Below are 26,347 nucleotides of genomic sequence, written 5' to 3' on the forward strand. Positions count from 1 at the left end.
GTCTTCACTAAATTGTCACCTGCTATAACTTCCAATTCCCAGTTGTCAATTTCAACAACTAGGCCAGGCAGACTTCTTACAGTAATTGACTGAAGCTGCTAAATGTACTTTAATCCTGTTTTTTTTTTATTGTAAATATCTGTCATTAACTATTCATGCAGAAACAGAGCTACATAACCTATTGAATCAACACAACCTCTCAAAGGGAATTCTTCACTTTAAAGGACATTTAGTCATCAGTGCAGTTTCAGTAAAGTGTAGAATTGAGTGTTTTCTCTTCTTCTGCAGATGCTTCCGTTGCAGCATTGGCTAATTGGTACAGAAATATAATGAACAAGTTATGTATTTCAATGGATATTTCCTGTATCAGAATGTTATTACAAATAAGTTACTTAGCAGTTGTTATTTGTATTGCATCGGTTAAAATTCCAAGCCAGGCTTTGCTAAAAAATGGGGAGCTTAGAGAGTGGAGTGCTATCAAAAGATAATCTGGCCCCCAAAACTAAATATTGGTGGAGCCTGGCCTTGGACCCCACAGTTCCTACGCGTATGATACATAATCTCTGCTTGCACACACACAAATCTAGTGACGTGCAACAAAGGAGTTCTTGACCTCTTAACTTTCGTTTGGTCAGTAAAAATCTGTGCTATATATTATGGTTAATTGCATTTCTTTCTAAAATAATAAAAAATAGTCAATTGCAAAGCGATGTCCCTAAACTTGGACTCTCTATGGCTACTCTGCAAAATTGTAGATAACTGGAAAATAATGTACTGACTTGAAATGCATGCCGTTTAAAGGAAGTCACACACATTGGTGTCTATTTTAATGATCTAAACAGTGGTGGATCTGAATACCACTGCCTATAACTTGTAAACCTGCTTTTATTGTATTTACTGGTGTTATATAGAAGTATTTAGATATACAACTGTATAGGCCAATTATGCCAGTTCTGTTTCTGGCAAAAGTAGTTATATGGATCTCAAATACCAGTTCCACCAGGACAACCACTAGCCACACTGAGCTTTGTTCAAATGAAGGGCAGAGACTGTCTCTAAAACATATCTCTATAGACAAAGTTGTAATCAGTCTGGCTGGTATGGCCTATCATAGATCACATCCCTAGATCTAAAACAGCCTTCATGAAGTGCATGCATTAAGGTACATTTTTAGTTGTTCTCTGAACCTATACTGGCTAGAAAGTGTGACCTGGCTTGGGAACAATGTTTGAGTTAGAGTATGGCACCTCTACATGGCAAATTCCCTTACAGAACAAGAGTGTCATGTTAAAAAAAAAAAAAAAAAAAAAGTGTAATCATGTAAACCACCTGCAGCAAACTAAACAATAGCTGACCATTTCCACTAGGGGCCTCTGTTGTCATGTATTAAGGAGCAAGGCAATGCCTTGTCATTACAGCAGTGGTTTGTATGATATATCTCAAACATTGGACTTATTTTGTAATGAAGAATATAGTTTTACAGACAAGTTTTTCTTCTTCTCCACAAATACAAATCTGCACAGTAGACCCAACTTTATTACTGTGTCACAGAGAAACAACACTGTGTGGCCTTGGCAGATACATTGAAAGAAATATATAATGCATCAGGAAATTGGCTGCAAAATACCGGTGTTGCATTATTATAGCTCATTATTATTAAAAACTACAGAAGTGTTGATAGTAGTGCTGTTTAAATCAGTGTGTTATTTCTGACATGTCACTGAGTATGTTTCAGACAATGTGAATATTTCTGAATGACTCACTTACTCCATTGATCTGTTCGTTGTGGGCCGTAAATGCATCTGTAACCCAATCCTAGACTGATTGGCCTGAGTATCGATTTCCCCTCACTTTGCTTGGGTAGTGAGTGAGCATATGTGTATGTTCCTGATATTATATGTAGTGGACAGACTTGCACAGAATGTCTAAAAGCATTCCTCCTAATATGTGCACAGCATTCCTTACTGAGATAGCTTGAAGCTGAAAATCTAAAAACATATCGTCTTCATCATAGCCAGCATTGTCATCTCTGTTCTCTGAATCATCAGGTGCAGTATCATTCTTTTTTTCAAGATTACATATGGCTTCAAAACCTGGTGCAAAAAATATTGACACCAGAGATTAAGTTACAATAACACACAGCAATTAAATACAGGAAGGCTGTTCAGTACTCTGGATTACAGGGATCATATCTCATTTGATGTCATCTTATTGACTGATTTTTTTTTTTTTTTTAATCAAAGGAGCACAATACTTGGATTAACCTATATGCAAATTATGCTATAGCATAGGACCCCAGCCAAATTGGGGCCCAAGCGAGGTCACGTTTGTTGGGAACATTTATCTATATACAATTATTTTCTGTGTAATAATCTGCTGCTATTGTATATATACTAACTGCTGGACTTTCTGCTAAACTGACAAAACCACTGACCCATTATCCCAGTGGATGTTATGTTATGCACTTGCTGATGCTTTTGCACTTACTTCCTGGGACTGAAGCTTTTTTTATGTCTGTGATCCAAATTGCATTATTTTGTGTTCTACAGCGATGGCCAAAAGTTTTGCTTCACCAAGATGTAGATCGGTTAAAATTCCAAGCCAGGCTGTGCTAAAAAATAGGGAGCTTAGAGAGAGGAGTGCTAGCCTATTGGATTCAGTACGATACCATACTGGCCAAATAAGATCAGCTGTGGGAGGGATAGGTTGACAAGCAGGCTGGGGGTGAATGGAGAGAGAGAGAGAGAGAGAGAGAGAGAGAGAGAGAGAGAGAGAGAGAGAGAGAGAGAGAGAGAGAAGCAAGAAGAGAGACATGCACAAAAGAAGGAGATTAATTTATTTAACCCTATTTTAGTTTAACAATTAAAAGCCCTAAATAGCTAAATATATATGCAAGCTATATTAACTGCCTTTATTTTCTTTTGGGTACATTTGGTTTATTTTTCTTTAGTTGCATTGTAATACAGCCGAGTCGGCATTTTAGATGATGTGTTAAACCAAATGGCTGGCGAACACATGTAGTTATATTCACCTTAATAGCTACAGTTTCGGCGTTCCAGATCAACAACCGGATAGCCACCTGGGTGACCTGTGTTAAAGTGCAGTGTACCCTCCGGCAACGTTGGATCAGAGGAGCCGCACTCAAAGAAAGACAAATATAGGGCAGGCGCTTTATTTCCCACTCCTGGTCATGTTTGTGAGTACTGAAATAGTTCTCAGCAGTACATTCCTTACTTGTGTACTCAATGTGTGCTTATTATTATATAATTTGGCCAATGCCACCTGTATATATAAATATACCCTTTGTTATTTGTTATTATTGTTATTGAATTCAGCTGGTTCAGTAAAAGATTACGATTGGAGTTGTTCTTGTTTCAATTAGCACTGTGTCATTTTTATTGGGAAGGGGGTGGATATAGTTATTGGTTTTCTACAGGGGAGGGACAGGTAATATCAGAGCTTGCCTTGCAAGTGGAGGCACTGGGTGATAAATATAGCTTTAAGTAGCAAGATTAAAACAGCTTATTGAACCTTGGAAAGCTCTGTAGCTAAGTAGGCCCTTTTATCCAGGGGTTACATTTTGCAGACACCGTTGTTTTTCCATCTTGCTCAGAGCCAATAACAACCCTGTGAAAGATATATTGAACCCCAATATGAAGCACCTGGTAACTGACCCCTACTAAGATTGCTTACACAATTGGTGTAAAGGGGAGGGCTTACAGTCCTGTTATGTCATTATGGTTACAGGCATTCCTGTTGATACTGATACCAGGTTCCTAGCACAGCAAGTACAACAGGTTAAAGTTTTGGATAGAGTAAGAGTTTCCACAACCTACGCAATGAATACCGGCTTTATGCCTCCCCAGATATTGGGGATGGAAGGCAACCTTCGATGGAAAGTAGTTATTGCCAATCCAGCTAACCCAGCCCCTGCTGGGTTTTCAGCAAAATTAGCTAACTGGCTGCAGGCAGAGGGTAATACAGCAAATGACATGTGGGCACTATATCGCAGACGCATGTACATGGAGCCCTGAAATAATCCAAGATGAGTAAGATGCTAACAAGATTAAGCAGTGGCATTGAAAGCACATTTGGGAGCTATGAAAGTGGTGAAGATTTATACTTTTGCCCCTGCCACTCACCAGCAGCAGGGTGAGACTCTCCCAGAGTTTCTAAGATGCATTGAGAGACTGTTCCATCAGACTACAAAGAGAGGGGTGAGGGTTGACAGGGTGAGGATTGAACAGCTGATCCAGATGCCTAATTTTGCTCCTCCACCCTTGTCTTATTTTGTGTTTGTATTATGATATATATATATTTATATATATATATATATATATATATATATATATATATATATATATATATATGACGGCGAAAGCCGTATGGTTTTGTTTATTATGATTTATGTATGTATTTGTATATATGACTGCGTGGCTGTGCGTTTTGTTTTGTTGTTGCTTTGCAGTGTGGATGGGAAGCCCCATCCACATTAAAAACCCATGCAGAAGATGGCCATCTCCTGAATTAAGTGATATATTTGTTGCTAATTGAGAGATGGTCATCTGTATAAAAACCCTGCAGTTTTCCCTGCTCGTGCTGGGGTGTTCGAGAGGCGGAATGAGAGTGGAGAGAAGAGAGAGAAATCGAAGAACTAAGGATCAGTGAAGGCAGTTGCTCAGCCTGACCTTAGCATTTAGTGTTTTGTGTTTGAGATTTATTTTTGTTTAAACCTTTTATTTTTGTGCTCTGTGAGCAGTGTTTATTTTTGTTTAACTGAAGTACCTGCCTGTTTGTGTTTTTGTTCCGCCTTCTGGCCTGACTTCACCGCAACGCCATTTCCTGCCACAGTGGCATTTGGAAATCTAACATGAAACACTGTACTACTATTATGGCTTCTGGTAAACTTTTGTGTTATACTTTTGTACTTTGTAGATTAAATGATGCTAAAGAAAAGATCTAAATTACATTAATATAGGTGTTTTTTTTTTTGTTTCACTCCTAAAATTCTAGATGTAAAACTTGTGGCCATAGCTGCAACTATAAATTGTAGCACTAACTTATAAACAGCAATCTTATGATTTTAACTTTGAGTTACTAATCCTTCAAGGTGTAACCACAAAAAGAGAAAATATAGCATTACAGCATTAATAAGACCCTTATTGTTTATCTGTTGATCTTTTCCAATGTTTGAGGTGCCTCATGTAAGGCTCTTTTGTAGTGTTTCTATTTCAAGTCAATTTTCCTACCACCATTAACATTAATTTTTGTATACCTTCTCACTTAGAATAGTTCATTTTTTCAAGACTGATACAGGCACATCATTAAAACCACTTAATGTATGTAGGCTTTTTCATGTCATGAGTATTTCACCTTAGGATTCCATGGTTCGAATCTGACTGGGGGATGACTGGGTAAAATGAGTCTTAATATAAAACAATCATACAGTTCTGCACATTGCTTGAGAGATGCTGAGAATAGAATGCCAGGATTTCATAATCTTGGATTCTGAGATGAATATCTCATTGTTTCTACTGGCACTGTGCCTGACTATGCCAAGTATGCTCAATGTTGTGTCATCCCTAAATTCCCAAAGCCAATTGAAAGAGTGAGCAACCGACATTTTACAACGCAATGAATTAACATCAATTATTTTTGTCTGTCTGCAGTTATAAATGGAAGAACAGGAAATGAATGCATCCCCATCTCGTAAGACAAGCAGAGTTGAACAGGTGGTGGGAAGATGGCTCCGTCGGTCAAGAGATAATTCCCATCGGTGAGTCTTTAACTGAGAATTGTACACACGTTATATGAGACTAATAGCACAAAACAACAGAACAGACTTCTCAGACACATTTGGCCCAATTCACATAGCAGTGGTAAAATTGTAAGTTAATACTGTAGGAGCCTCATTCACTAAACAGTGGTAATGTGTTTTGCACGCAGTTGCACTATGTGCTTTGTACAGCTGCTGTATTCACTAACCAGTGGCAGGCAACCTAGCACATGGAAAAAGTACCGAGTTCGAGTCATTTAACACTGGAAGCCCCGCGGCGGTCATTTTGGTGTTTTTTGGTTTTAAAATGTAATTTTCTGCAGTATAATCGTAAATCTCGAAAACCTACTCACTTCTAAATCTTTTGTAGTCATTTTTGTATTACTTTAGTATAAATACATGTTAATTTGGATTCATATGTTGTTTATTTCTGACTTTATGTGAACGAAAAGACACACATTTGCCCGTTTTCCCATTGGAAATAGTGATATTTTGAAATATCACTGTCCTGGTCACAAAAGCAAAGTTTGTGGGGAATAATAGCCATTTTCTATACTTTTGAGGCATAAGCAATTAGGAAATAACACTTACTACCCAGGAAAAAAAAATGTGTTACATAGTGCTATACACCAATATTAACACACAACACGCAACATACAACACAAATAAATACACAGGGGTGGGGCAACATTGCCACAGGTCTGATGAAACAAAAAATTAACTATTTGACCTAAATGCAAAGCGTTATGTCTGCTGCAAACTCAACACAGCACATTAACCAGGTAACACCATCCCTACTGTGAAACATGATGGTGGCAGCATTATGCTATGAGAATTCTTTTCATCGGCAGGGACTGGGAAGCTTGTCAGGGTAGAGGGCAAAATAGATGGAGCTAAATACAGGCAAATTCTTGAGGAAAACCTGCTTCAGTCTGCAAAAGACCTAAGACTGGGACAGAGATTTACCTTTCAGCAGGGCAATGACCCCAAGCACACAGCCAAAGTGACACTGGAGTGGCTTAAAAGCAAGAAATTGAATGTTCTAGAGTGGCCCAGTCAAAGCCCAGACTTGAACCAGATTGAGAATCTGTGGCAAGACTTGAAGATTGCTGTCCACCAATGATCCCCATCCAACTTGACAGAGCTTGAACAATTTTGCCAGTTTTTCATTAACTGTTGTTTCACAATAAAAATGATCTTGCTTCTTCAAAGTGTTGAGTAGGTTGTGTAAATCAAAGGAAATAAAATCCCATTTAAATGCATTAAGATTTTGGGTTGTGAATACTTGCTATAGGCTCTGTACATCCTCAGACAGTCTGGGATATATGAAGATTACAAGGCAGGTGTTTATGCAACAATTTCGTCAAGCTGCAGTTCAAATCACACAGATTCAATCCAACCCTCTCCAATGTCCTTCAATCTGGCTGGAGCTACATGGCTACAACTTTAGCCCCATCTATTCTTTAGGATGGTCATCATTTTCATCTTTCTGCGCTCAAAACCATTTTCAGCCTATTCCATTCAATCAAGATTGGATTATCGCATTTATACTTCTGCCTGGGTCTCTGATCTCTTCGCTCCTGCTACCATCAAGTCCTATATCTCTAGAATTCAATATCAGTACCGCCTCCTGTCTGTGCCCTGCCTGACTCTTCTATCCATACCTGCAGTTCATATGACATGCCACGGAATCATCAGAAACTTCCCCCCTTCCACCCCAGCTAAGCTACCCATATCAACTGACCTATTATTTTCATTAATCTCAATTCTCCGCAATGGCTGTTTTTTCCCCCATGAACTTTCTCTAGTCATGGGAGTTTTGTGTCTCAGTGCATTCTTCGGCTTCCTCAGATGTTCAGAGTTTACCGTCTCAACAATTGCCAGCTTTCCCTCTTCAGGTGCATGTTCTAGCGACCTATCTCATGTCCACGATTCCCATTTAATTATCCTTCTGCGTACCTGAAAAACTGATCAGCTTCACCAAGAATGGTTCATTCAACTATCAAAAATCAATTCTCCACTATGCCCTTACTCCTGCATGTTCACGTACATTTCTTGCAAGAGTCCTTTCCTTCCGTCAGACCCTCTAGTCATCGATTCCATATGCACACTCTTAACAAGACATTGCTTCACTACTTATATAGCCTCCCTAATATCCAAGGCAGGCCTCTCGCCCCAGTTCTACATCCCTCACTCTGTCAAAATCGGAGCAGCCATTTCTGCCGCCAAAGCAAACGTCAAAGTGGTTAACTTTCTTATTTACTGTTCAGATGACAACAGTGTTTTAATCAGCCTATCAGTGCATCTGTACTGACTTTTCTGTGACCTGTACTGTACAGTAGGGGGTGACAAAGAGTCAGTGCTCCATTGTTTTGATTTAGGTTGCTAAAATCTAGTTTTCAGCATTAGATGTAAAATACCAGAAATGGATGACAAAGCAAAACAAGCAAAGTATATTTCAGCTGAGGATCGTGTCAAGACATTTCCCAACAAAACTGTACATGCAATTATATTGCACATCTTGTAACTTGACGTAAACAAAATACGATTGATCGCTATAACTTCAGAATCACACATTAAACAAAAGACTACTACAGAGGCTGCTGAACAGAACGTAAAACAAACAACAGCTTTCAGAAAACAAACTGGAAAGTCAGCGCAGACCAAAAAGTATTCCTGTGTTGGTTGTACCCAAGTGAAATTAGCACTACAGGGACAATCAAGCACAGCTACCTTGGTTCAAATAACCTGCTGCTTAATTTTTAAACGCAGTTAGAATTTTAGACCCAAATATAGGCAGGTTTTCTTTGTCTGACTCGGTACTAGTAAAATAAATTCCAGGATGGGACAAATAACATGACAACGAACGTGCTGCAAGAATGCCAGATACCTTTGGGTAGCCGAGTTTTGGGACTGTTTCTAATTTTTAGGCTTTATAGTGCTATGAAATATTATCTAGGTGTATTTAATGTTTAAACAGGTTCACATAACATCCTTCTTGCCGATGACATACTGTAGAACTCCTTGCAGCGCATGCTGAAATTAATTTTTACTTTTGAGCTTTGATTACTCGCGCAAGCTTCAATTCACAGTCAAAATAAATAATAATAATAATAATAACAATAATAATAATAATAATAATAATGTTTCCCAACGGCGTGATGCTTCACACCCATCTTGCAGCCGTGTGATGCCACGCTCAGTACCTGCATTGTCTTTTTTTTACTTTTAGTGACAGGCTCGTCAACAACATCAGCCACCATGACACTTCGTCAGTAAAACCAGACGCATCAAGTGAAGCACATGACGCATAGCGCATCATATGATGCAGGTTATCGTGATTGGATAGCCGCATAGATGCAATGCAAACACCTTGCTCAAACAACACACCCTAAACCAGTAGAGTATGCTGTTGCACTGCGAGACAGTACAGCCGCCACATATATGAAATTTAATAACAAAAAAATAAACGCGGGACAAAGCCCCTAATATTGGGACGATCCCAATTTTATCAGGACGTCTGGTCACCCTAACCTCATCAGAGGGCAGCACTTTCACTTTTTCAGGTTCTTAATCGCACCTAGAACCAGCTTCCTTGTCCGGCGCCTATGGTGTGTTTTTGGGTCCCTGAGGTTGGCAAGCAACTGGCCTGAGGCCGAGCCCTAATCATCATCAATCAAAGGCCGGTCGGGGACCTCAAAACAGCTTGATCACGTGCTGCTCTTTTTAATCTCAAGTTACACAAGCACCTTAAGCCTAATCAGAAGCTTCTCAATAGCCTTCATTGCCCTAGCTCACGCCCTGCAAAATGACATATTATCTGTGTCATTTGATCAGCTCTCATGAATAATTATTTTGTGTTAATCCCATACTTTGTACCATCATGGTGGGACTCTTACCTTATTATTTCCTTCAAACACATTGTCACACATTAATACCTCCAGTATATCTGGCTGCTTGCACATTGGGATAATGTAGTTTGTATTTTTAACATTCATGTTCAAATATAAGTTTGTTACTTAAGTTACTTGTAATGCTTTTTTCTTTCAAGTTGTATTTTTTACTTTCAAGCTACGACTATGACTAATTATTTTCCTTAGAGAGATTAAAAAGTTTTATCATTTTTGTTGAGGCATAGAGAAAATGGACGTGTGAGATACTAACATTCAAGCAATTCCTGATTAAGTTAAAGTGATTACAATTTCACACTACAATTAGTACTATTTTAGTAGTACTACCAGTATATTGAAATAGGGTGTGAGTGGCAGACAAAAATGTCTGGAGGGAGTACAGAAAAACCTCATATATAACGATAATTATTATTAATAAAATGAGACTAGAGTAATTGTGTGTTATAGTTTTCAATACATTTCGCAGTGTTTTGTCTTGGTCCTGCTTTCAAGCACTCCTATTTAACATGCGTGCTGCTACACGCATATTATATTTGGAAGTAAAGGAACAAAACATGGCCAGTAAATGAAATACATAATCTGTTCATTATTGCAGAAAATAAATGCAATCGGTCAAACAAAAAGAACTGCAAGTGAACTAAAAAAAAAAGATGGACTGACAAATGAAAAACAAAATAAAAATTTGCACTAGCAAAAAAAAAATCTGCTTGGTTGGGGAATCACTTCTGGATACATTTAACCTCTCTGGAAATAAAAGTCCAATCAACTATGACCATGGAAAGCATCAATAAATGAGAGGAATAGAAACAGCATTCAGTCCTCGGACAATGAGTAATGGTACTGCATCTGTACTGCACCGCACACCTAGGTCTCGGTTCCACAACATATATGCAATATCAGAAAAGCAATGCAGGAATTCCTGTACTAAGACATGTTTAAATGACATTTTCTTTCTAGGACATTTTCCTAGTCTTGTCACACACCCTGGAGTGGATTATGGTGCTTATAAAACAACTCTGTTTAATTTATAAAAGAAAACAAAAAACAAGAACATTTTAAACTTTAATGGTTTTATACTACAGTTTCAATGTGTTATATTCCTATATAGGAAAAGTACTATATACAGTGTGTATATATATATATTCCATGGTTTATACACCTGACGTTTTAAATCACTGTTTCCCAAGCACAATAATCATGCTTTGCACCTTTATTGTATATTCCTCAAATGCTCAATGTCACTCATATCAGTCAACCTGAACAAAACTGCTCATTGCATTATAATTAGCCACCGATACAAAAAAAGTAAAATATTGTCTAGCCAATAAACACCGGAAAAACTGGAAATGATTACTCAATTCACGTTGACTTCACTCCTTTCCCATTTAAAAAATAAATGAAAAATCTACTACAAAAAACCAAAAACCCTGACTCGTATCTATCAAGGATTCACTTTAAACCCTCCACAAACAACTGAGTGGCAGAAAATTCAACATTTCTATTGGAGATTTAAAACTAGATTACAATTATACAATTGTTCCACAGGATTTAAAGCTATATTACAGTTAGATAGTGAGAATTTAAAACAGAACTGCAAATTGTGGCGAAATGTAAAAATGTCTAGACACATAAAAACCCCAGAAGAATGTGCCCGTGACCATAAGGATTTTGTTGTGGAAGACAGCAAAGGAAAGAAGGTACAGCTAAGTGTGCAACTACTGTAGAGTTACTACTATTGTGACAGAAAAAAACACCCAAGCATTTTGTAACCGAAAACAATAATTTCATATAGTATATAAAAAGCGAAAGGCCTGGAAAATAGCTAAAAATAACCACCAAAAAATGAAATTAATAAAAAAACAAAAAACAGAAGCCCTAACTATAATACTGTAACAAGCACAGCCAACCGCTTAGCTGCTGCCTCCTAGGGAGGAATATGCAAATAATGTAAATTGACGCAAGGACGACAGATTTTTTTGGGGGGGAAAGGTTAATTATTGTTGTTCATTATTGCATTTATTGTCTTGTTGTTGCATTATGTAATTCAGAGACTGTTCACTTGGTTCTGTTGTTTATTTGTGTTTTGGGGTGCACCACCCTGACAGTCTGTACTGTGTTAATCTGGGGCAGCAGCGAGCTGGGGCTGTTAAACGAGAGTGTGAGCGGTGCTTAACTGCTCGGGTGGCTGGTGGTTCGTCTACTTTTAATAAAGAGTTAAGAGCTAATTCTGATGTCTGCCTGGCTCCTGGGTAAATCCCAACAACAGTGCTTGTAATGTATTTATCTTTTAGACCACGTTTTTAAAAATTTGAACCTTGGTTTACTTTTTTTTTCTTTTCATTGTGTGAAGATCCAACACAACCTTGATTGCAGATCCTAGAGTTGAATTTGGTACTTCAGCCATGGGTGTTACAGGCACTAATGCCGTGTCTGAAGAGATTGAGATTTTAATGAAAATAAATTGATTATCATTTAAATTGTATAGCTTTTATTTAATTTCAGTTAGTGTATGACTATAAAAAAATGTAAAAACTATTTTGGGCTAAGGGCTCTGAAGTCCTTAACTTAATGAATGAGAACAGAAGTCTGCACCAGTCCAGGTATCCGGCAGCCCAGTTTGAGGTCCAGGTCAGCCGTTTCTGGAAATAATAAATCAAAACCAATGGTTGAACACGTGGTGCACACGGGAAGGCTTCACCTATCTTGATCATTGGACCACTTTCTACAACGAGGACTATCTGTATAGACGGGATGGACTGCATTTAAATAACAAGGGAACTAGTCTACTTGGAGAAAAGATCCTCGAGCAGGTTCGGAAGCATTTAAACTAGAAAGGAAGGGGGGAGAAATCAACAAAAAAACAGAAGGGAGACCGCATCAAAACAAGAACAACAACTCAGGTAAGACAACCATTAAATGTGTTTATCTAAATGCTAGAAGTATCAGAAACAAAATTCTAGAACTTGAAGCTACTGCACTAACAGGTAACTATGATGTGATAGGTGTTACAGAAACGTGGTTATCTGAGAGTGATGGGGACGAATATAATATTTGTGGGTATACACTGTATAGGAAAGACAGGCAGGACAGACGAGGAGGAGGGGTAGCGCTATACATAAGAAACAGTCTTGAAGCCCAGGTGTTAAACCTGGACAAAGAAAATAAAACCGAATCAATATGGGTCAGAATAACAGACAAAAATTCAAAAGGCATAATAATAGGAGCATGCTATAGACCGCCAGATTCAGACGGTGAGCACAATAATCTGTTATACAATGACATTAGAAATGTGTGTAGCAAAGGAGAAGCCATACTAATGGGGGATTTCAACTTCCCCCAAATAAAATGGGAAAACCCGGTGGGTAGCGCGAAGGACGAAATAGAAATGGTGGAAATGACAAATGACTGCTTCCTAACACAATTTGTCAAGGCACCAACTAGAGGGGAGGCATGCCTTGATTTAGTCTTTTCAAATAACGAAGATAGAATAACTAAAACAGAGGTCAGAGAACCACTGGCAAACTCAGACCACAACATGGTCTCATTTGAAGTGTTTTTTAAAACCCCAAAAGTAAAGACTAAAGCTAAGGTTTACAATTTTAGAAAAGCAAACTATGAAGGTATGAAACAGAGACTAACAGAAGTAGATTGGAGTAAAATAGAGAAAACACCCACAGAAGAAGGATGGTTGTTCTTCAAAAATGTAGTACTAGAGGCGCAAAACAATTATATCCCTAAAGTAGACAAATCTAAATGTAAAACTAAATTGCCAAAATGGTTTAATAGATCAATTAAAAAAAAAAATATTCAGCGAAAAAAGGCACTTTACAGAGCATTAAAAAAGGACCAAAAAGAAAGTACACAGAAAGAGTACACAGAACTGCAAATGCAAGTCAAAAAGGAAGTTAGAAAGGCCAAGAGAGAAATAGAAATGAACATTGCTAAGGGAGCTAAAACCAATTCCAAAATGTTTTTCCAATATTACAACAGCAAGAGAACATTCAAAGAGGAGATTAAATGTTTAAGAGATACAAATGGCAAAATCGTAGATGAAGAAAAAAAAATAGCAAATATGTTAAATGATTACTTTTCACAAGTTTTTACAAAGGAAGATACTGACAACATGCCCCACATGTCATCCAGTTCCTATCCAGTTTTAAATAACTTTAGCATAACTGAGGCAGAAGTGTTAAAGGGACTAGGAGCTCTTAAAATAAACAAATCCCCTGGGCCGGATGAGATCCTCCCAGTAGTACTCAAAGAAATGAAAGAAGTAATTTACAAACCGCTAACCAAGATCATGCAGCAGTCTCTTGACACAGGGGTGGTACCGACAGACTGGAAAATTGCAAACGTAATACCGATCCACAAAAAGGGAAACAAAACTGAACCAGGTAACTACAGACCAGTAAGCCTGACTTCTATTATATGCAAACTTATGGAAACTATAATAAGATCCAAAATGGAAAATTACCTATATGGTAACAGAGTACTGGGAGACAGTCAACATGGTTTTAGGAAAGGGAGATCGTGCCTAACTAACTTGCTTGATTTTTTTGAGGATGCAACATCGATAATGGATAATTGCAAAGCATATGACATGGTTTATTTAGATTTCCAGAAAGCTTTTGACAAAGTCCCGCACAAAAGATTAATTCTCAAACTGAACGCAGTTGGGATTCAAGGAAACACATGTACATGGATTAGGGAGTGGTTAACATGTAGAAAACAGAAAGTACTGATTAGAGGAAAAACCTCAGAATGGAGTGTGGTAACCAGCGGTGTACCACAGGGATCAGTATTAGGTCCTCTGCTATTCCTAATCTACATTAATGATTTAGATTCTGGTATAGTAAGCAAACTTGTTAAATTTGCAGACGACACAAAAGTAGGAGGAGTGGCAAACACTGTTGCAGCAGCAAAGGTCATTCAAAATGATCTAGACAAGATTCAGAACTGGGCAGACACATGGCAAATGACATTTAATAGAGAAAAGTGTAAGGTACTGCACGCAGGAAATAAAAATGTACATTATAAATATCATATGGGAGATATTGAAATTGGAGAAGGAATCTATGAAAAAGACCTAGGAGTTTTTGTTGACTCAGAAATGTCTTCATCTAGGCAATGTGGGGAAGCTATAAAAAAGGCTAACAAGATACTCGGATACATTGTGAAAAGTGTTGAATTTAAATCAAGGGAAGTAATGTTAAAACTGTACAATGCACTTGTAAGACCTCATCTTGAATGTTGTGTGCAGTTCTGGTCACCTCGCTATAAAAAAGATATTGCTGCTCTAGAAAGAGTGCAAAGAAGAGCGACCAGAATTATTCCGGGCTTAAAAGGCATGTCATATGCAGACAGGCTAAAAGAATTGAATCTGTTCAGTCTTGAACAAAGAAGACTACGTGGCGACCTAATTCAAGCATTCAAAATTCTAAAAGGTATTGACAGTGTCGACGCAAGGGACTTTTTCAGCCTGAAAAAAGAAACAAGGACCAGGGGTCACAAATGGAGTTTAGAAAAAGGGGCATTCAGAACAGAAAATAGGAGACACTTTTTTACACAGAGAATTGTGAGGGTCTGGAATCAACTCCCCAGTCATGTTGTTGAAGCTGACACCCTGGGATCCTTCAAGAAGCTGCTTGATGAGATTTTGGGATCAATAAGCTACTAACAACCAAACGAGCAAGATGGGCCGAATGGCCTCCTCTCGTTTGTAAACTTTCTTATGTTCTTATGTTCTTATGAAGAGAGCCGATATCCCGTGCTGACAGAGCCGCTGTTCAGGGAATTTAAGCCTAGAGTTCTGAAAAGCCTATTTGCAAAACAACCAATAAGAACAAAATAACATCTTGGTGTTCTTCCGTGTGATTGGTTTAATATTCTCCCAAACACTCTAATGTGCAAGCCACAAAAATGTACATTAAAATCAATCAAATTCTAACCACCATAGGAAATTAAGTTAGCAGAGACTGCTGCCTCAACAATTCGTTTTTAATGTGTGCTTTGTGAATAAGTGGGAGCTCATCTTTTGAGTGCTGTCAGGTTTGCTCAGGCACAGCAGGTTTAAGTTTTCTAATTGCATTTCCAGCTTCCATTGTTTACTGCCAACAGACAGTTTGTATAGGGAGGAAAAAAATGTTATATTTATTGACTGCCTGTGAGCATGGTGTGACTGTGAGTACAAATTGTTTCCACACCTTATCATGCTTGTATGAGTCAATTTTTTAAAGATGCTTTAATGAACATATTTAAGTTATGTGGTTTTTTGTGTTTGTTTAAAAATTGCCTGTACTTAAAGTTTATTTGCACCAGCGTATTTTGTAAAAGTTTGAACTGAGATGAGCATATTATATATATATCATAAACTGTCACAGAAACCCGAGATGGAACTAAGTAAGAAATAACCCATGACAGGGTGTGCGGGTGTGGTAAGACAATTCTTACCGATCGCCCTGGAGTGATTTATTTCGCTTATAAAATGGCAAATTTTTTGGGGAAAAAAATTACACAAACTAGCTTTTATAAGGAAAAAAATTAGAATTGTATTATGTGTCCTTCCACTGAGAAACAAAAACAGTCCCTGAATATTATTTTGTCCTTTTTTATTTGCCATACACATTATGTTATTATTATTGTTCCATCTGCTGTAGTCATATTAATAAAATATCCCCTATCCTTCCAGGAGAATAATGATCTATATTTGAGTCATTGACACATCGACGTTAAAATAGAATTCTTCTAATATGTGCAGTAGCAGTATGCATAGCAACTACCTAATTAATTTACTCACATACGCACGTGGTCTTCACTAAATTCCCAATTTAAAGGCAGTATATTTCATTGTACCCCTCGGGATGAAATTGTTAGTTTTTTTTTTTTTTAATTAGCAGTGGGAGTAAACCACTTCAGCAAGTACAGTAGAATCTACCTAATAAATACAAAAGAAAAATTAGGGAAATGCATAAGCTGGTAGACTTTGTATAAATCGATTTGAATATGTGAAGGATCGTCTTCCGATTTGTCAGAGCTGCCAGTGAATGTTTTACCTTTTAAACGCTGCAATAAACTATTCTCATTGTGAAGCATCCACACTATAATTTGGCAGAACAGGTGATTTATTTGCACTATGCGGGACCTTATTTTCCCCCACTGGTGCTTGAGCCCCGCATCACTCATGGAATTGCCGCCTATGCACCTGTTATCACTGATTAAAGCCTGGATTTCAAATGAACTGATTATCGCTCACCAGTACTGCATTGGTATAAGAAAAGTGTGTTTTAAAAGTAATTTTAGCTTCCAATCACTTAAAGTATGCTGACGACAGTATAAACAACACCAAGCTACAGACAGTGAGTCCCAAACTTTAAAAGTGTTACTGTTGTTTATAGGTAAGAACTCAACTTTATTATGAATATATTGTGTTACTATGTTTTAAGCATCATATTATGATAATGTTCATCATGGTAATTGTTTGATTATTACTAGGGCTGGGATTCATCATGGTAATTTTTTGATTATTACTAGGGCTGAGATTCATCATGGTAATTTTTTGATTATTACTATGGCTGGGATTCATCATGGTAATTGTTTGATTATTACTAGGGCTGGGATTAGTCATGGTGGTTGCGGGGTCTTGTCCCTAAAGGTTGACGGAGTAGAACACCTGATACTGTAAATTAGTAAAAAGATGCTCCCTGGGGAGCACAACTACTCCGAGGTCGAAAAGGAGTGTTTGGCCATTAAATGGACTACTCACTCCTTATGATACTACCTGCTGGGACATTCATTTGATCTTGTCACAGACCACGCCCCACTCAAGTAGTTAAGCACAATGAAGGCTATAAATGCCCGGATAATTTGGTGGTATCTGGCATTGCAGCCCTTCATGTACCACATGGTACACCATGCAGGGAAAGACCACCAAAATGCGAATTATTTTTCCTGGGAGGGGTGAGTAATGGGAAAGTTAGATTCAGCAGAGTATTCCTTCGGCTCCAGTCTGAGCGGTGGGATATGTGACAAAAATACAATGATTCCTAATTGTAAATATCCCTCCCGACCTGTGAGAGCGCTAAGCAGCGAGAACAGAGTTCTTTGGAAGGGCTGGTCTGACTGTTCTTTCCCAGGGTTGGGAAGTTGGCGAATCTGGAAAGAAGGTGAGATTCCATTGCAATAAAGCATTGAGCTGGAAGGGAAACGACATGGCTGCCGGACAACTCTGCACCTTTGTCACAAGTATAAACCTGTATCACCCACTACTAGCACTACTACACGCACCCAGGACTGGTGACTGTTTGCATTATTGTGGGGCGGATATAGTTTATTATTTGGGACTGTCCAGACCTGGAATCTCCAAATAAAAACATTTCCAAACCGGATTATAATTATCTCTGTCTGCTCCTTTCGCACACTGCATCACTCCTGCAGCTGTATAAAATCAACCACTTTGCCACATGCATTTATTTAAGTTTTACTGTGATAGAAAACAGAAGTATTTATTACAGGAAAGCTGTTAAGTTTAAAAGTGAAACAATGTAACGCACAGCTGTAACCTAGTTTATTAACTTGGGCACATGCATAAAGCTACAAGCCTTTTGTAAGTAAATTTTACTGCAGGATACCCCTCAACTCTGCTTGCCTAAGTGAAGCAATATTGGCGTATTTAAAGCTGGTTTGCTGGTCAATTGAGTTTCCCATTCAGACCCTATATATAAACTGTTATACTGTTATAGATTGTATTTTGTGTCTTGCTCTTAATTGTACTGTAATTCTTTATGTATTTTTTGTATATAACTAAGTCGCCCTGGGTAAGGGCGTCTAAGAAATTATTATTAATAATAATAACTAACAAAAAGTATTGCATGAGCGAGGCAACTGGACACTAACAGAAAAAACCTCCGGTTTAGAAACAGGTTTTAAACTAAACATAGAGCCCCTGTGTGGCAAAGTGCCCGCTCCTGTGTATATTTTGTGTTGATATGTTGTGTGGTAATGTTGGTGTATAGTCATTGGTACACACAATATAAACGGGTCTGTGTAACGGGTCTCTGTCTGTGCACTATTAAATGCTGAGCTAGACCATTCGCTCAGCTCCACCAAACTCCACCCCTCTGTCGTTTATTTCCTGGTTCCTGTTTCTGGTCTGACGTCCCCCACTCAGACCGTCTTTGTGACGCCCTGTAAGAATAACAAACTCTATGGAAGAGTCAATATGAGTGAGTAAACTTAAAATAAAAATACATGTTTTATTTGTATAAGGTTTTACTGAAATAAAAAATAGAAGTCTTGTTACAGGAGGACTGAAAAGGCAGAAAATGAGCATCTAGTTTAATTGGCTCAAGAATGAGTCTACAGTCAAGTTTCTTATTTAGAAAAGTAAGCTTAATCTGAAAGTAGTCTTTTAAGCTAAACACAGGTATTCTAGAATAATTAAAACAGGAATATAAGTGTAAAAGTTTTATTACAAGAGAAGAATTGTTACATTTGAAAATAAGACAATATAGTGTAGATTATATTTAATAACTTTAATACACAGTAAACTTACTGAAAGAATATAATTGATTGTTAACCTCGCCTTTGCTTGCTTACAGCAATGCGATGCCAAGCGTGAGTGAAATTGAAGTCCTGGTAACTAACGAGAAGTACCTTTTGGCAACAGAAAAAGGAGTTAACAGTGTCCATTACTTCATTATATGAGATGTGGATCTCTTATCTGTAGAGATACTGGTCTGAGTCATCTCTTGAATCCGGCCAAAGCATGACTTCATGCGGTGAATTTGGAAAAACACTGATAGTACAGTTTCATATTAATTCAATCTAAACTTGGCTGGTAAACAGGGTACTTGAAACCTGCTTGCACGGGGGGGGGGTTAGAGGTCATGCTTAGTTCAAGTTATTGAAAAGCAAACATGAGTGTTACATTTAACTGTTTTCTAATAGTCTGGATTTAAGTGAAAATAACTGGACCTGCAACTAGGGACCATGAACTCTCTAAACAGTCCTTATCCAATATTATTTTGTTAAAACACATCTATAAATTAAACAAATCCAACCAACTAAAAATGTTTTGATGTTGAGGGAAATATATTTTAGTGTGTTAGTGTGTGTGTGTGTGTGTGTGTGTGTATATATATATATATATATATATATATATAGATAGAGAGAGAGAGAGAGAGAGAGAGAGAGAGAGAGAGAGAGAGAGAGAGAGAGAGAGAGAGAGAGACACACACACACACACACACACTTGTATTTTATTCACTTTTATGCTGTATTAAGAAAAGACTTTTTAAATATATTATTCACTTAAGATAAGGGTTGTAAAACAAACCAAATAATTTGATTTAATTGGGTTTTTTGACATATGAAACAGAGAAATTCTATAAAAGTTGCGACAAGACTTATCAAGCATCACTTGACTTGCTAACTACAAGTTGCGTGGTCCATGCTCTGAAGATCTCTGATAAAGCTGGTTGCTGTTTGGTTGTATTCAGAAGTCTCTGCTTTTGAAGACAACTCTTGTTTTTACGTTATATCCTACAACTACACTTCCAGACAGTGGAAGGTAAGAACAATTTTGAATTTATATCTCAAATATATTGATGCACTGCTATAAGGTATATGAATTATGTTTTAGCTTTAGAGAGTGATATATTGGGTGCTCTAGGATTTAGCAGTGGACGTTTTCAGTTTTTTGCATGCATGGCCTAATGGCAAAACATGTTATAACCATAAATGTACTGAAGTGTTAATACTGTTATACTCGTGAAGGCACTGGAATGCCCAGGCTGCCTATTAGCTGTGATCCAAAGTGGTCTGTAAACTCGATCCATTATTAAGCATTGAATAAAATGAAAGAGTACTAATATTACTCTGACTCGTTAAAACTTCAAATTGAATGAGTGTGATTTTCTTGAATATTTTAAAAGTTGTCTGGATACATTGCAAGCCCAGTGCACGAACAATCCACTACAGGAGTCTAAAACATATGTGTCCTCCTTAAATGCCTCCCCTGAGTTTAAGAGTGTGCTCAGAGATAAAAAAACATAAAACGAAAGTAAAATAAAGGCGGTCATGTGACATTACCAGCGATGGTAACGCACAGAGGACAAATACAGCAAACTGTACAAAAAGTGCAAAATAAACCACAATACCCCAAACTATAACTCAAAAGGTGCAGTGAAAACAGCAGGCCTTGCAGCAGCCCCGAGCTATCTCCCACGGATGTTTTTAAACTGACGGCCACTCGGTCGAGACCCGCCCACGTGCTGATTGAGGACCAGCACAGCCAATCACTTGCTGCCCCTCCCTCAACCAATCATAGTAGGCAGCAAGTCTCAATCAAGCGACCGTCTGTAAACAATAATACAATCAAACTAATCAAGTCCCAAAACGACACAAAATAAACCCATTCCCACATATAAACCACACCAACACTAATTTGTTTTATATGTCTTTGTTTAGTGTGCTTTGCCATTACCTCTCTCGGCTTCATGGTGCCGCTGATGCTTCTCTGTGCTGTGTTTTGTTGTGCTTTTACTTGTTTGTACAATCTGTTGATCATGTGCCGCCTGAGCGCATTTTGAAACCAAGATTTCTCACTTAGAACCAGCAGCTGTCCCCTTACACGCATCCACTATGATAGCCGCGTCTGTCACTCCCCTGCAGTCCAGATGCCAATCTTCACATTCGCTTTGGCTCTCCTCATCTCCCCTACTGTTGATGCGACCCAGCAGCGTGAAATTGTAAGCAAGAAAAAATGCTTGCTGAGTGTAAACAAAAATAATATTCTTGATAAACTGTTTACATTGTTTCAGCACACAGATACATGCATTTATAGATACTGTATATGTCTTCATGTTATTAAGGCATTGCAACAACTCATCAATCCATTTAATCTGCACCAATGTCTCTCCTCCTCCATCTAGGACAACGCAGAAACCAGCCACCAGAAGTCCCACCCTCGCAATACAAGCACGCCTCGTAGTACAAGCACACCATGCAGTACAAGCACGCTTCATCCGGGATTTATCTGCACAAGCTGCCTGTCACTCTTGGCTGTCTCTCACTCTTATAGCTGCCCAGGACAAAGAAAAGTTGTTAAAAACAAGGCTTAGAGAGATTGTTCTCACTTTTTCTCCTAAAGTATAGGGGATTCTGCCCCTTGACTCCTGGGCAACCCAGCGCCTATGCTATTAAGCCTTTACAATTAACTATTCAGCAACAATACTAGAACAGCAGAAGGTTGTCTTTCGGCTTGGGATGCTAATGCATACAGTACAAAAGAAAAGCATTTTTAAGCATTTTACTGCACTCAAATTATGTTATCATCAGTAGGCTATAGTACAATATGTACATGTAACATTGTTGCATGTGTGATGCAAGTCCAGTCTATATTGGGTGCCATGTAATCTTAGAGGCCCAGTCGTGCTGGCCTTGTCCTCTACCAAGAAGGTTCTCTGCAAGCCCAAGGGCACCAAACCTTTCACAACTCGCTTTTGTTTTCCTATTCTCTCACCTCGAGGTTCCTCTTTTGGGAAGTATCGGTTGATTCCCCAGCCATGGAAGCCAATGGTTCGATCTCACCTTCGTGAGGGCGGCTCTCCGCGAACCAAGAGGAAAACCATGTACTCTCAAAGCAATCTTTCCTACTATCAATTCCTGAGGTTCTCTTCCATGCAGCCCTTGTTCCTGTCCCGTAAACTGCCAGACCATAGACAACCACCAAAAATACATTTAATTTAACAAGTTAAAACTACAAAAAGAAAACATTTTAAAATGTAACTGAAAGGTTGTGTAAAAATGATTTAAAAAAAGCACTTTGTTTAATGACTTACAGGGCCACCATACTTTGCAGTACAGGCTTGAAACACATATCAGTGAATAGGGGAGAGGCTGATGTTCACTTCCTGATAGTTTTGTGACATCACTGACAGGGGCATTAGTCTCTAAAGGACAGAGACAGTTTAAAGCAGCCCAGCAGAAACAAGACATCACAGGAACTTGTTTAGAGCTAATAAAAAAATGGGAAACACTGTCAATCTGATGTATTTGACATATAATTACATTAGAACATGTATTCTGTCTCATGTGTGTACTCTGATTCATTAAATGTTACACAACATTTATAAATATCAAGAAACGAATAGATACAAGCATATTCTATTTCATGAACTAAATTAATCAGGTACATTTGTTTTTTCCTTATTACTGATAATAATGGAATGAGTAAATTTTATTTATAAATATTTATTTTGAGAAAATAAATTGAAAGAAGTGTTTATTATTGTATATAAAGACCCTGAGAATAAATATGTATTATGTCATTACAATCACTCAGGTGAAACAATGTCTTGTAAATTTGCCCAAACATCAATAGTTTTCAAAAAAAACTTTCAGGAAGTATTGTAAGGTCTTTCGGGTCATAGAATAATGTATTTTTATACATGTATCTCTAAGCAGAATACATAATAAAAAATACTTTTTTTTTTTTAAGTAAATGTTGTGTTGAAAAAAAAAAAGCTATGGTTTCTGAAAGTATGGTTTCTGAACTTTATAATGTTCCCCAGAGTGTTCTGAAAAAAAAAGACACCTTTTCCAAGATGCTACTGTAAAAAACAGATTTTTAGTGAATTTTTTATAGGAAGAGAGTCAACTACAGCCAAAAAACACCTGGTCCTGGGGGAGCATCCCACTGAAAAATGCTTGGTCCTAAAAGGGTTAACCTCCTTGTGCTCCATCCTGCCGATGAGATGTTAAATCAGTGACCTATTGTAAGTGACTCTGCATGTAATGCACAGTTCACAGCTTACCTCTGTAGAGCGGTTTGTGATGGTGGTCCACTATGAAAGGCGATGTTAAAATTATTATTATTATTATTATTATTATTATTATTATTATTATTATTATTATTATTATTATTATTGACTCAATGGCTTCTTGAAACTTGGCTTGTGTTTTTTATATCTGCACTTTAAATGGCAGGGCACTTTTGACATTGACATGTTTGTTTCAGATAATGATAATTCATTGCTTACAGTCAGCCGAGACAAATATCATTTTTCGAAGTCAAATGTTTGTTGGAAATGGTTGGTTTATAAATTATATTTCTTGTACAATAGAAATTATGGGTTCCTGATACAAGGTTTTAATAAGAACAATAACATAAAACTACATGTGTTGTGATAGGCATTAATTTTACAGTATTTGATCAATCAAGTTACTAGGGTGACCAGACGTAACGGTAAAATCGCGATCGTCCCGATATTAGGGGCTTTGTACTGCGTCCTGATCGAGGTACTGTCAGGACATTTTTCCCGATATTTACAGTAAACGTTGAAAATTCAGGTGTAAAATGTTAATTTCTTATTTTCTCGTTAGGACATGTCTTATATGTAGCTGCTGTACTGCCTCGCAGTGCAACAGCATACTCTACTGGTTTAGGGCGTGTCGTTTGAGTGAGTTGTTTGCATTACATCTATGCGGCTATCCAGTCACGTTAACCTCCATCATATGATGCGGTATGTGTCATGTTTTTCACTAGGTGCGTCTGGTTTTACCGGTGAAGTGTCATAGTGGCTGGTGTTGACTGTCACTAAAAAGTAAAAAAAGACAATGCAGGTACCGATCGCGGGGGGGGGACGACTGGATTCAGTTATATGACTGTGTTACAAAGACATTTTGTAAATTGTGTAAAAAGAGCGTGGCATCACATGGCAGTGGTGGGATACAACATTATTATTATTATTATTATTATTATTATTATTATTATTATTATTATTATTATTATTATTATTGTGACTGAATTGAAGCTTGCACAAGTCAAATGTAAAACTCAAATGTAAAAATGAATTTCAGAATGAGCTGCAAGGAATTCTACAGTTATGTCATCGGCAAAAAGGATGTTATGCGCATGGCCAAGTCCTCCAGTTAGGATTAGGATTATTATTAGGATTTCACTGACATTTCGCAGACGTATTAAAACATTAAATACACCTAGATAATATTTCACAGCACCATAAAAGCCTAAAAATAGTGGTACTTGCTTCCTTACTAAAACAGAGTGCTGTCATTTGTTAAAAGGCAAACATCTCCCAACAGTTGCTGCTGACATTCTCTGTCTGATGTGGACTTACCCATACATTGAGACTGCACATCTGCATCCCTGAATTGGTTGGAAGAGTAAGGCAATGCTTTGCCAAGTTATACAGATATGGAAATCAATTAGAAACAATCCCAAAACTCTGATACCTAAAGGTACCTAGAATTCTTTAATAAAGGCAATATATGCAGCACGGTTGTTGTAATGTTATTTGTTCCATCCAGGAATTAATTATATTAGTACAAAGAAAGTCAAACAAAGAAAACCTGCCTATATTCGGGTCTAAAATTCTAACTGTGTTTAAAAAGCAAACAGCAGGTTGTTTGAACCGAGGTAGCTGTGCTTGGTTGTACCTGTAGTGCTGAATTAACATGGGTACAACCAACACTGGAATATTTTTTTGTCTGCCCTGACTTTCCAATTTTTTTGAAAGCTGTTTGTTTTACGTTCTGTTCAGCAGCCTCTGTAGTAGCCTTTTGCTTAATGTGTGATTCTAAATCTAAATATCGATCAATCGTATTTTAGACATGTTACAAGATGTGCAATACAATTAACTCCATCTGCATGTACAGTTTATTTGGGAAATATCTTGACACGGTCATCAGCCGAAATATACTTTGCTTTTTTGCTTTGTTGTCCATTTCTGGTATTTTACCTTCAATGCTGAAAACTAGATTTTAGCAACCTAAATCAAAACAATGCAGCACTGACTTTGTCCCACCCCCTACTGGTCACAGAAAAGCCAGTACAAACGCACTGATAGGCTGATTAAAACATCATTGTCATCTGAACAGTAAACACTTTAAAAAAAAAAAAAATTATATTTCTATCCTCTCCACACCAACTGAAAGTGTCCCGATTTTTCACTCTTGCTATCTGGTAACCCTACGTGTTACATTCTTGGTAACATAACATACTGCAGATCTTTGCGAACAAGTATTAGTAATTATAAGAAATAAATATGTGGTGCAACTCTCCCTGGTCAATAAAACTCTATTACCTTCTTCTCACCTTTGCTCTAAAATGTAATTACATTTAACAGCTAGTTGCATGTAAGTGTCACTGTGAAGGTGTGTTATACTGTTTTGTCTTGAATGTGAACTGACTTGACTTAATTATATCTTTCACTACTTAATTTGTGAACCTCATTGTGTAATCCACATATTTCCTCACTTTTTGAAAACCCAGATGTCGTTTTTTGTCATTTCTGTTCTAAGGGAAAGAACTCCTGGAGATGGATCGTCAAACAACAGGGGCAACCATCAAGTCAATTTCACAATAAGGCTCACAGTACACATTCATAAGGATTTACTGCTTGACTCTTATGGATTTGAGATTTCGGCACATCACCCAATCATGATCAAGGCTGTGGCTGCAGGTAATTTTTTAAGCAACAAACTAATACAGTGTTTTATTATATCGCCATTGCTTTGGTTTTAGTGTGCCTGCATACTGTTATGTAATTATTATTTTTTTTATTCCCCAAGGAATGCATATGACTAGGAACAGGGATACAGCCGTGTGATCTTTCATCCTATAAATGCTCTGGATAATATT

The 26,347-nt window shown here is 37.6% G+C and overlaps 1 protein-coding gene across 1 annotated transcript in view; it reads left to right on the top strand.

Annotated features, from left to right (window-relative positions):
- LOC121320707 (FERM and PDZ domain-containing protein 1) overlaps nucleotides 1–26,347 on the top strand; it is a 195,530-nt gene that overhangs the window by 43,856 nt on the left and 125,327 nt on the right. The window contains exons 2-3 of the mRNA XM_041259320.1: nucleotides 5,670–5,776; nucleotides 26,008–26,168. Of these exons, the coding sequence (XP_041115254.1) occupies nucleotides 5,676–5,776; nucleotides 26,008–26,168 (262 nt within the window). The 5' untranslated portion in view covers nucleotides 5,670–5,675. The remainder of the gene's footprint in view (nucleotides 1–5,669; nucleotides 5,777–26,007; nucleotides 26,169–26,347) is intronic.

The sequence above is a fragment of the Polyodon spathula genome, chromosome 1 (genome assembly GCF_017654505.1).
Source record: "Polyodon spathula isolate WHYD16114869_AA chromosome 1, ASM1765450v1, whole genome shotgun sequence".
Lineage (NCBI taxonomy): Eukaryota > Metazoa > Chordata > Actinopteri > Acipenseriformes > Polyodontidae > Polyodon > Polyodon spathula.